Here is a 12470-nt window from a genome sequence, read left to right on the forward strand (position 1 = left end):
TTGAGCGACATACTTATAAATAGCCTCGGAAGAAATATTTTTACTAATATAATGTTTGGTTATATGTTCCAAGTCTGACAAAGTTTATGTTGTTTTAATACCGAATGCTCTTAATTAGTTCCGCCGCACATGCGTTTGTATATTTCTGTTGCTCAGATGTTGGATTATTCCATCTCTGCCCGTGCGCATGTTATTTACCTGTGTTTACTTTTACTGTGGTCATTTATAAAGCTGTTGGTTGGTTAAACTAATTATCATTATTCATAATAATATACTGGAACAAAAAGTCATAGCTGAAAAAGCGTTTCATTATTCAGTTTTTATTTATGTTAGACGATGATTCGATGCATGTAAAATTAATAAGGTGACGAAACACTCCGGTGGCCCCCCCACCTAGAAAATGAATCCGGCGCCACTGCTTCATGTATTTGTTGTGGTTCTTGGGTCTCTAAAATAATTCAGATTCGGGGGTGGCTTTGGCCCAGTGATAATGAGGTCATCTTCTAATCGAAGGATTGGTCGTTCTGTTTCCAGACCCTGCAGCATAAATTGTCCTGGGCAAGACACTAAACCCCCCCACTGTTCCCAGTATGTGCATGAGTGGGAATATTAAATAGTGCTGAATGTAAAGATAATGAGTATAATCACTGTATGAGTGTGTAAGTGAATAAAAGACATTGTAAAGTGCTTTGCAGAACCTGAAGAGGCTAAAAAGGCACATAATTGTAGATCGTTTATCATTTTATCGGTTTGCACACTAAACAAGTGAAGATCTGCGTAGTAAAAGCAGTTTTTACTCTAAAGTCTGTCTCGTTGTTGTTTGTTTGTTTATGTAAATAGTTTGTAGGTTGAATCTGATGGCGTTTTTGTGTGTGACCAGTTTTCTCAGCAGCTTGCGGACCCGTCTGAAGCAGCTTCACCCGTCAGCCAACTGCAGCCTGAGAGACGACCACATGGTTCACGTCCACTTCAAGGAGGAGATCGGCGTCGCTGAACTCATTCCCCTCGTCACCACGTACATCATCCTCTTCGCCTACATCTACTTCTCCACACGTGAGTCCCACTCCCGGTGTGTCTGCTCGGTGCCTCTTGTTTCAGCCGACTTTATTTCTCCACCTTCGTTTCTTTCTTTGTTCCTCATCGGCTCGGCAAAGTTTTGTTTTTGTGAAGTACCACATTCAGACCGCCGCCGCCCCCCCCTGTGCCTCGGTGTGTGCACGTGTGTTTTTATGCCAAGGTTGTTCTTGTCTGGCGTGGGGATTATCCTCACTCTGGAACATTGCAGCAGCTTGCCAGCGCAAACATTTGCTTCGGAGAACAAACACAGACTCAAAGTACTCACTTTAAACATTCACTCATATGTTGATTAGTTGACCCACATTTAACCCTTTTTTATGTTTTTTGAAATGTGATTACCAAACATGAATAACATTATGCATATTCTGCTTTATTTTTAAGATTATTTGTTTATTTTTTGTGTCAAGAATCGATCTCAGTGTTCAGGTTCATTTCTGACCACGAGGTTGTTTACGTTTCATCACCACCGTCGTCTTTGAGCCGCTTTACTGTCAGCTCTCCTCTGCTTTCTGTTTATAAAAGCATCTTAAAAAGCAAAGGCTGTAAAAATCATAAAAACTGTCTTCTTTATCCTAAAAGCTTAAAAAATTGCTTGATGCAGCTAATTTCCTTTGCAATAAAAATATTTTTAGAATAATTATTTTATGAAAGTTTTAAATTTTCATTACTTGGAAACTTGGAAACTGCAGATTGCTTGAATCAAGGCTCATATTTGGTCCATTGTTTAAATTGTTTAAAACTTTAAATCACCCATCTGTAATAATGTAATCATGACATCACAGAAGTTGAGGTATGCCTCACATGACAATGAATCTGTTTTTTTTCTGGTTTATTGTTTTTCATATATATTTTTGTTTTTTTTTTAACCAAAGTTATAGTATATTTGTTTTAATCTATAGTGGTTGTGGTAGGGTAAACAAAGCTGTAACATTACAATAAAGGTAGATAAAGGTTTTACTCCTTTTTTCTGTTCTTGTTGATGCACATGGTTTTCAAGCTGTAGAAGATTTCAACACGGGTTAATATTTTTATCTGGATTGTCATAAAAACAAAGAAAATTTGTGCATCTTGGCTCTGTTCATTTTTTTGAGAGGATTTTGCTTACCTTTGTTAGGGCTGATGTCATCCTGACATTTTAAGTGATGATTATATTTGGAAATGAACTTTATATAAACAACTGTTGAAACAACACTCACGTCCTTCTCAATAGTAAAAGATGAACCATGCAGTATAAGATAATTATATCAGCTTTTCTCTTATTTTATCTTGTCATATTAAAATGATGGCTCCAGAGTTTCACAGTTTTTCATAAAAAAATAACTTCCTCCTGCTTTCTTTATAAGTTTGTTAAATGAAACTGGGTTGTGAATATGTACTTTTTAAAATCTAGGTGGTATTTTGAACCGTGTGGACCGTTCAGAGTTCATGATTGCAATAAAACCGGTGCCATCGGTGTGAATAGATGCTCTCTGGTTCTCGCAGGTTTCTCCATAGATGCAATGCAAGCTGCTAACATCAATATGTTTGTCAGACCTCAAATGGTGACAAACTATTTGAAATAAAGGAAGCTAAGTTCATTCAGAGTCTTAAAATGATTAGTTACATGATAAAATAAAATGAATTTAGTTGTAAACCCAGTGTTCGCCTAATTTGCAGGGTTAAATTTCAAATATTTCTTCTAAACTTCTCCTCTGTTAGGAGTGCATCTCCCTGCATGGTGAAAATATTTGTGTAAAATGAGTTAACTACCCCGTCTCCACTTCCGTCCTTGCAGGTAAGATCGACATGGTGAAGTCTAAGTGGGGCCTGGCTCTGGCTGCTGTGGTCACGGTCCTGAGCTCGCTGCTCATGTCTGTGGGTCTGTGTACGCTGTTTGGACTCACGCCGACACTCAACGGAGGGTAGGAGTCCCCACATCTTCATCCATTCACAGTTAATCCTTCTGGGCAGTCGTTGTTTGTTTGTGGGGTTTTAAAGTCTTTAAAGCCTTTAAGAAAAGAATTAAATAAGAATCAAAATAACTTTAAATAAATGACAGTAACAATGTGTTCAGGTGATGCTTTGGTGAAAAAAGGTTGAATGAAAGCTAGAACATTTTATTGGTTTATGAGCCACTTTGTTCAAACCTGAAATCTTTCTGCGACCACTAAATAGATTGGAATGAAGTTTTGCAGAAACATTTGTAGTTTGGAAAAATAAATATTGTTTTCTTTAGTTCCTGTTACGAGTTGAAGTTGTTTTATAGATTTGTATCTAATTTGGTTCAGATATTTATTATACCCAGATAATGTACTCACTTTTCCTTTTCATTTAAGACTTTTATTTGGTTCAGCTGTAATGTTTTGACTTATGATTTATGCTTCTAAAAGCTAATGATGTCCCGATCAGCGTTACTTTGTTTTAATGAGGTTAACATGTTGAAAACACTGTTTAGCTTCTGGATTGCCTTTGGAACAATGTCTGCAGCTCTCCTTGAAGCTCCTTATTGACATTCATGTTTTAAGTCAATATTAAGTAACAGCTTGCTTCCTAGAAGGCTGTTAGCTTGTTATTTTTGACTGTATTCACAGAAACACCAAGACGGTTCGAGTAACTCACCCGTGTGTACGCATTCTCTGGATTACTGACTTCCCACTTCCCCGGTGTTTTTAACATTGATTTGAGTTAATGTTTACAAGAGGAGCTCAAAAGGTCAGCGTGTAAGTGTTGACAGAAAGGAAAGCGCTGGGTGTGGAAGTGGGTTGGACGACTGCGAGAGGAGGGGATGTTGTGTTATTGACAATCATGGGACAGCCAATCATCCGAGGCTCTGCAGAGAGCAGACATCATGGCGTGACAATGGCACCTTGTTGTCCAACCACTGACTAAGATGCATGCAAGTCTGCTGTGGGCTGTGCTCAGGCTGTGGGCTTTTACACAGACACAAATCAAGGTCAGCAGAAACAAACTATAGAATACCAGAAGGCCTCTAGAAGGAAGGAAGAATAATCTCATGATTTTAATAAAAAAATGATGCTTCAGTGTTTTAATGTTTTTATTTTTCTGTCCCACTTATTCACCACATTTCAGGAAAGTCAGTTAGGTAGTTTTAGTTAAAACTTACTTAAACAAAAATGCATAATAACACAAATTTGCGGTGGCTGTTGGGCAACAAGCTGCACATTCTGCTTGGTCATTACTGGCTTCACAGGTTAGGTTGCTGAGTTAGTGGCAGCGTGAGTGTGTGTGTGTGTGTGTTTATGTGTTACTGGGTGTGTGTGATGTAATATGTAGAGCTGCTGACTCCTCTGTGACCCAGTTATCCACTTACCTCCAAAGCTCAAGCTTATCTGCGCTCTCGAACTAATCTCTCGTTACACTTTGTTAGGGCAGGAAATTCCCACAGATATCTGACAGATACTAACAAATAGTTTTAAAAGTAGTTAAGTTGCCTTTTTTAGGTAGCTGATCAGATTTTTTTTTTTTTTAAATCTTCATTTTAGAAGTTATTGGTGTACCTTTCAGTCACTTTGGCCTTTAAACCTTATTATAATTTGTCTAACCACTGAGTAGTTTTTTTTATTTTGATGGTTGTCTTTGGTTTGTGTCCATCGTTCTTGATGGGTGGTCGTAACATTTACCTAAAAGGATATCACCTTTTAACTCAAGGAAGAGACTGAAATTCTTCACCAGATGAACTTTTTGAAAATGTATCTTGATTTTTTTCTAACTTAGTCCTCTGGTTGTTTCTTCTTTTCTCTTTGCAGTGAGATCTTCCCTTACCTGGTGGTGGTGATCGGCCTGGAAAACGTGTTAGTTCTCACCAAATCTGTCGTTTCCACTCCTGTTGACCTTGAGGTCAAACTTCGTATTGCTCAGGGTAGAGTTTGCTTCTTTTTCCCCCTATTTTATTTGAAGTTACAGATGATAATAAGCCTTACGTTTTCCTGTTTGCTTCCCCAGGCCTTAGTAATGAGAGCTGGTCTATCATGAAGAACATGGCTACTGAGCTTTGCATCATCCTTATTGGATATTTCACTCTGGTGCCGGCTATCCAGGTACAAAAGGTTTTAATTGTTGCATCAATAGGAGCAAATGTTCGTTAGACATTTTTTTTTGCTATGCTACTACTGCATTTATAAGAAAATGATTAAATTAACCTGAAGAATGAGAAGTGATGTAATCTGTTTATTTGTATTTTACAGGAGTTCTGCCTTTTTGCTGTTGTGGGACTGGTCTCTGATTTCTTCCTGCAGATGTTCTTCTTCACAACAGTGCTGTCTATAGATATCCGCCGCATGGAGGTGAAACTTATTTCACATTTTACACTTTTCAGTTTACTTATGATAACAGTAAGAGGCACAGCAATCAGCTACAGCTTAAAAACCCCACACATATTAAGCAAATATTACCAAAACAGTAGGCAGGATACTTAAATGTCATTGTTGGTTGTATAAACTGTGGTCAAATGTGGCATATTTAACATGTTTTCTTTCACCAACAAGTTATTAGTGTATGACTTTGTTCATATATTTGTGCTGTGGAAAAATATGAAACTCAAAATTATCGTGGTGGTTAACAACTTTCTCCTCGTGCACAAATGTAGATTGTACAAGAGGTCAGAGGGTGGTCGCAGCCCCACGTAACTTGACCTCATAGTTTTCAGATTACTTCTTTCTCACGTAAGCCGTTGTTACTCAAAGCTTCCACAGTAAAACCTTTGGGTCACGATTAGCTTTATGTTTTTCTGAGTAAGAGCTCCATAAGCCTCCTGTTTGAAATACATGAAGACGTTGCACTAATTAACTTTCAATAATCAGATTTAATAATGGTTATTAAACCTATTTAATGTCAGGAAACAGTGTAATCCATGTTTATCAGTTTACCACAGCTCATAGTCATGTTTTCAATTTGTTTTTTTCAGTCAACAGTAAAAAAATAATACTAAAAATAAACATAGAAAATTAAGAGGCTTGCATTTGACAAAGCTATTAAATTGGAGTGAAGTTAAATTCATTGAACTCAGTCCTTGTAGCAAATAAGTAAACACCCCCCCCCCCAGCTGGCTGACCTGAACCGCCGCCTGCCAGCCGAAGCCGGTCTTCCCCCACCAAAACCAGGCCCCCTACGGATACGTGAGGCCCCCCCTCCACCGCGGCCCTCTCCACACACCATTACCCTGCAGACCCCAGCCTTCAGGAACCTGAGGCTGCCTAAGAGGCTGCGAGTGGTTTACTTCCTGGCTCGCACACGGCTGGCTCAGCGCATCATCATGGTGAGAAACTCGTTTCTGTGTTTTTCTGTTTTTCTTCTCTATGAGTTCACTGTTTGAACAATTCAATTATTACTGGATATTTTTACCTGGAAAGTAGAAACTATCATAAAGGTGATTAAAAAATTCAGAATAATACATCTCGTTTGATTTTGAAATATAAAGATAAGGTTTTCCGTCCATTTCCAGGCTGGCACAGTGATCTGGATCGGCATCCTCGTCTACACCGACCCGGCAGGAATCCGCACCTACCTGGCTGCGCAGGTGTCTGAGCAAAGCCCTCTGGGAGACTCTGGAGGAGGCGGTCTGCCCCCCCACCTGGCGGTGGCGCCTGTTTTTCGTGGTGGGGATCCTACCAGCACCTTGAGCATCCACCCTGCTCCTGATCCAACTCCCCTACCTGAGAACCAGTCCCAGGGCCACCACGGCTCAGCCAGAGGGGGGTCTCTTCCCCAGGCCCCACCCACCGGGCCTCAGATCACCTGGGGGGCCGAGGATGAGGAAGGGTGGAGGAGATTGTCTTTCAGGCACTGGCCGTCACTTTTCAGCTACTACAACATCACGTTAGCAAAGAAGTGAGTGGCACAGGAGGTGTTTGTTGTTGGTTTATTTAATCTTGGTGTAATTAACTGAAATATAAAAATATATATAATTAAAGAAAGGTAGTAATAAACTCCAAGTCATAAATACAGAGTTTCATTCAGGCATTTGTTCAAAAATACTCTGTTTGTGCACTTTCATATACAGAAGTCTCCATGCCAATATATAAATCTTTACTTATATTTAGATGACCATTTTGCAAAGGAAACATGTAATTGAAGCAGCATCTGATGCCATTAATTCAGTTTTAATTAATCAGTAGATTTGTGCTCAGCTAATTTCTAATGTATTTTTCTATTAAAAATTTTTTTCTTTGTTTCTTTTGACCTACAGTTCTGTCATCTTGAAGTAAAAGAAATGTTCAGACACTTTCTTTTTTAATTGAAAGTAAAACTCTTATTATATTCTGACAGTTTTTTGCACCCAGTTGATGCAGATTCAAGCCTGACTCTATAAATATCTTGTGTAATTACTGTCAGGCAAAAAAAACTATGAAAACTAGAATAAACTTCATCTGCCAGCTGCTTCTTTTTTCAACAGGTGGATAGATTTGTTTCATTTAATATCTTTTCTTATCTGTTTAATTTAGGTACATTAGCATCTTACCTGTCATCCCTGTCACCATTCACCTGAGCCCCCAGGAGGCCATTGATACGCGCCACCCTCAGGACACCAGACACCCCCCTCCACCCATCCCCAAAGTTTCTGCAGACCTGCAGACGGACCTCACCCTCTACAAGTTAGTGCAGCATCTTCACTTTTGACCTGTTTGTGGATGTTATCACTGCTAGAAAGCCTGGTCTAACCGAGGATGCAGCGTTATTCTCAGCGTTCACTTTTGTCTTGTGCATGGTCAGGAATTATAACTGTAATTGAAACCGTATTTTGGAATTATTCCCCATTTAAATAGAAAATAGTCACACGCAGATGAACAGTGGCCACAGCGGTTGTGTGCCCTTGGCCTAGAATAAAGTCCAAGGTTTATTTTTAAATGGTGTTGGTTCCTTTGTAGATTACCTCTGACAGTTAATCCCTGACGCTGCTAAGACCAGATGAGTTAAGTTGGGTGATTTATAGCTGACACAATGTGGTTGACCTTTTTTGTTTTCCAGAAAAGAGGCGTGCGTAGGATGACGCAGCTTCGACTTGACTTGGAATTCAATGTGTCTCATTGTTGCTGCTTATCTTATCTCAGGCATTAACTGAGCAAAAGAAACTGTAAAAAAAGGACAAAAAAAGACATGAGATCATGTATTATCTCTTCCTTAAGCAAGTATTTACTCTCCCTGACTAAACAAGTTTGGCCAGCTGGTTGCTCACAGAATCTCAGGTGTGGAAGAAGGTGGTTAATCCTCCTGAGAAACTTTTCCCGTACAGTGGAATGATGCTTTTTTTATACGTCTCAGACTTTGTTGGAAGTTAAATTTTCCAGTAAGGTTTTATTTGACTGGTGCTCTAAACAAACATGTTATTAAACTGCATTTATAACTGCTTTTTAAAACATTTTTCTTAAGTTTTCTGATTAAGATATTTATTTTTAGGTCCTTAATTTCCTTGCTGTAAATGAAAAGGTCAACTTTGGTTTGCCAGTCCAGAGTACAGCAATGTTTCCTTTTAGGCCACACTAAAAATTGACCAAATAAGCTTTAAAAAGTTGTAAATCATAAGTTTGTTATCATTTCTTTCTGTGTAACATCCACAAAATATATAATCTTTATTACTTCGGGTATGAGAAATCTTGATAATTTCTATATAAAAGATGCAGCTTCACTTTAAGCCCATAGAAACCTTAACTGAGTCTGGTGTTGGACTGTCTGTGCTGGGTTATATAAGGCAGCGAGTCGTCCCCGTGACTGCAGTCCACTGGAGTGGAAGTTCCTCCTTTTATCTCCGGACAGTAGATGTGAAGGCTTATTAATGTAATTGGGTCAGGGTCGTGACCCTCACAGTTGGGAGGAGGCCGGCTTTTTCTAATACAGAGAGACGGGTAGAAGGCCGGTGCCATTAAAAACCTTAGAGCTACATCTGCAGCAAATCTCAGAACTTTAGAGAAAATCTGACTCTTCTGGAAGGTTTTATCACATTGACTCCACATTCCTTAGATACCTGACAGCAGACAGAATATTTCTGAAACTCTGATATCTCTGTGATTGTGTTGCCAGTCATTGGAAATGTATTTTTGTTGTTTTGTCATAAAGAAACATCTGCTCCTTACAGATTTCGGCAGCTTGCTTAGTTAAAAAGTTAAAGACAAAGCATTCGTTATATGAAGCCTCCGTTGTCTTTGTTTCCTCCCAGGGTGGCAGCCCTGGGCCTGGCTGCAGGCGTCCTGCTCGTTCTTCTGCTCTTCTGTCTCTACCGAGTTCTGTGCCCTCGCAACTACGGCCAGAACGGTGTGGCTCATGGGCGTCGGCGGCGAGGCGACCTGCCCTGCGACGATTACGGTTATTCACCACCTGTCAGCGAGATCTCACCGCTGCTGCTAAGAGGCCACAGTATGGTGAGAATGGACTCAAAGAATTAAGACACAGAAAAAAAACACTATTTTTAGCCTTGTGGTCTGCCTGCCTGTTTTGCAGGACATCGAGTGTTTGGCCAGTGATGGGATGCTGCTGGCTAGCTGTTGTTTAGCTGGACAGATTCGTGTTTGGGATGCCCAGACTGGTGACTGTCTGACTGTCATTCCAAAGCAAGGGTGAGGCTAAAAATATTTGGTTTTGCCTCTTTGTTTTGATTGCATTCTGAAAAAAATCACTTTTTTGTAAGGAAGTCCTTCGGGCTACTGGGTATCTTTTGTCAGAAAGTAGTTTAAAATATTTCTTCCACAGTATTTTATAACTGCACAGTTATATTTTAATACCTGACATCCCGTGTGTCATAATACTGGAAGCGCTGTACTAAGCAGACCTAATATGTACTTAGCAAAGAAAATAATTACTTTGATTGATTAAACAAACCTGGTACGTGGTAGTTTGTTTTTCTTGTCCCAGGAGCTAAGAGGATTCTGTCTTTTCTTCAGATTAAGACGCAGCAGCAGCAGTGGCTGCTGGGAGCAGCGAGACCTTTGGGACAATATAAGCGGAAACACGGAGTCAGATTGTTCATGTGAACCTCGAGACCCCTCAGTCGGCTGTGATGGGACACCAGAGGACAAGTGTTGCCCTCTGAGACGCCGCAGTTCGCCCACCCGCCCGCCTCTGTTCACCGACCAGCCCGATCTGACTCCGCTCATCGACACGAACTTCACCTCCCAGCCACCCTGCAACCTCTCCACGCCACCCAGAGGAGGCTTTGACTTTGGAGGACTGGTGGAGCGTGCCTACATGGAGCACGAGCCCCCTTCGCCTTCCACCTACCCCTCTCCTTCCTCTGCCTCCTCCTCACCTCCTTCAGGAGCCCAGGTCCCAAGGAGTCCAAGCTTAGGGGACTCGGCTGGGCCGTCAAACCCAGATAAAGACTCTGGAGCTGGGACACAAGTGTCAGCAGCGTTGGGAGACTGGGAGAGCTCCGTCTGGGCCATGGAGCTGAGAGGAAACCTAATAGCTGCTGGGAGGAGCAGCGGCAAACTGGAGGTGTGTGTCAGACAACAGCTGTTTGTTGGTCTTCTGAATTTGAGATTCCCTCTTAGATGTTTAAAACATTTTCATCGTTTATGGGAACCTAAATTTCAGGGCATTTAAGCTTAAGATCAGGGGTGTCCAATCCTGGTCCTGGAGGGCTTCTATCCTGCATGTTTAGGTGTTTCCTTAATTTGACACACCTGATTTGAGTGACTGAGTGATTAACAGGCTTCTGCAGAGTTAAAGACCTGCTGAAGAGCAGGGAAACATCTAAAACATGCAGGATAGTGGCCCTCCAGATCATCATCATAAGTTTTGTAAATATTTGTAAAATGACTGGATGTCACATGTATCAACAGTAAGCACTGCTTGTATATTTGCTGCAGCTGTGGGATGCAGTCGAAGGCTCGCTGCGGTGCACTAATGAAGATGGAGTCTCTGGGATCACAGCTCTGGCGTTTCTCAACAACAGGTTAAACATCCACAGAAAACGACTGCTTCCTCCTGGACTAGTTAGTTTTGTTGGTTTAGTTAGTTAATTTAGTTTTTCGATTACGCATATTATCAATACTCACAGTTTTATCAGTTGCAGATAAGTTAAAGATAAAACGTAATAAATCCACAGGAATTATTAGAGTATATATCACTGTTTGTTTACATTTTCTGGATATAATATTATGCTCATTTCAAAACAAAGTGTCACAGTTTGTTGTGTGAAATGAAGTAATAGATGAATAAATACCTGACACTTTATTCTGACCCGTTTCTCTCAGAATTGTGGCGGCCCGGCTGAACGGCTCCTTGGATTTCTTCACGGTTGAGATGAACAAACCTTTAGGCCTTCTGCAGTACAGAGGTAAGACTCACAAAGTGCTTCGTTACATCTGTGGTTCAGTTTTTGTTTAGATTTTAAAACGACACCTTTAGTTTTCACAATTCTATATAAAAACGTAAGTGATGTAAGTTAAATGGCTCTATTAGTGACTACAGCATCCCCATGTTTCACACATTAAGCTGTAACTCAGGCAGTTCCTTGGAAAATGAATGAAACAGGAGGAGGAGGTAACCATGGAAACCCTCAGAAACACACGGAGAAAACACATCCGTCCCTATTCCCCTGCAGGTGCCCCCGGGCGAGGCAGCATGCCACCGTCTCCCTGCTACAGCAGCGAAGACCTGATCAGCTGCCAGCTCACTCGCTCTGTGCAGTGCGCTCACCAGAAGCCGATCACGGTGCTGCGAGCGGCCGCTGGCAGGGTCGTCACCGGCAGCCAGGACCACACAGTCCGGGTAACAAAGAAACCTGTCCCAGCTTTGACTCTCATCATGTGAATGCAGTGAACAAATAATACTCACAGTCTGTCCTCTGTGTGTTCAGGTTTACCGCCTGGAGGACTCGTGCTGCCTCTTCACTCTGCAGGGTCACTCTGGAGGGATCACAGCCATCTATATTGATCAGGTCAGTTCTTCATTGTCCTATGATGCTGTTTTCTTTAATAATAATCTTTTCTGTCAAACAATTAAGTCCCAAATATATGAGGAGGACTTCCAAATAAAAAGGAGTCCTCACACCATCTAGTGTCGGTTTTATTTATATGTAATGATGATTAAAATTAGTTTTAAGAACATTATTTCAGTGGATTTTCGGTACATGATTCTATATTTTAAATGATGAAATCTGTAAAAAAAAAAATCTAAATCTGTAACTTTATTGTGTTTTTTCTGTTTGTTCCTGTCAGACGATGGTTCTGGCGAGTGGCGGGCAGGATGGCGCCATCTGTTTGTGGGACGTCCTGACAGGAAGTCGTGTCAGCCACGTCTACGGTCACCGCGGCGACGTCACCTCGCTGGTCTGCACTACCTCGTGTGTCATCAGCTCAGGGCTGGATGACATCATCTGTATCTGGGACCGCAGCACTGGGATCAAACTCTACTCAATCCAGCAGGTACTGAAAGGATCTGCAAGGAGAGCTCACCGAGAA

The 12470-nt window shown here is 41.0% G+C and overlaps 1 protein-coding gene across 2 annotated transcripts in view; it reads left to right on the forward strand.

The window, feature by feature from the left end:
- Window positions 1–12470, forward strand: part of LOC108243290 (SREBF chaperone) — a 28582-nt gene that overhangs the window by 12077 nt on the left and 4035 nt on the right. For both annotated transcript variants that reach the window (XM_025008689.2, XM_017428623.3), the window contains exons 7-22: window positions 881–1053; window positions 2852–2978; window positions 4824–4936; window positions 5020–5114; window positions 5262–5360; window positions 6119–6331; window positions 6518–6903; window positions 7518–7667; window positions 9227–9428; window positions 9508–9623; window positions 9948–10500; window positions 10875–10960; window positions 11262–11344; window positions 11612–11778; window positions 11867–11947; window positions 12228–12434. In XM_025008689.2, the coding sequence (XP_024864457.1) occupies window positions 881–1053; window positions 2852–2978; window positions 4824–4936; window positions 5020–5114; window positions 5262–5360; window positions 6119–6331; window positions 6518–6903; window positions 7518–7667; window positions 9227–9428; window positions 9508–9623; window positions 9948–10500; window positions 10875–10960; window positions 11262–11344; window positions 11612–11778; window positions 11867–11947; window positions 12228–12434 (2851 nt within the window). The remainder of the gene's footprint in view (window positions 1–880; window positions 1054–2851; window positions 2979–4823; window positions 4937–5019; window positions 5115–5261; window positions 5361–6118; window positions 6332–6517; window positions 6904–7517; window positions 7668–9226; window positions 9429–9507; window positions 9624–9947; window positions 10501–10874; window positions 10961–11261; window positions 11345–11611; window positions 11779–11866; window positions 11948–12227; window positions 12435–12470) is intronic.

Source organism: Kryptolebias marmoratus, linkage group LG16 (genome assembly GCF_001649575.2).
Source record: "Kryptolebias marmoratus isolate JLee-2015 linkage group LG16, ASM164957v2, whole genome shotgun sequence".
NCBI lineage: Eukaryota > Metazoa > Chordata > Actinopteri > Cyprinodontiformes > Rivulidae > Kryptolebias > Kryptolebias marmoratus.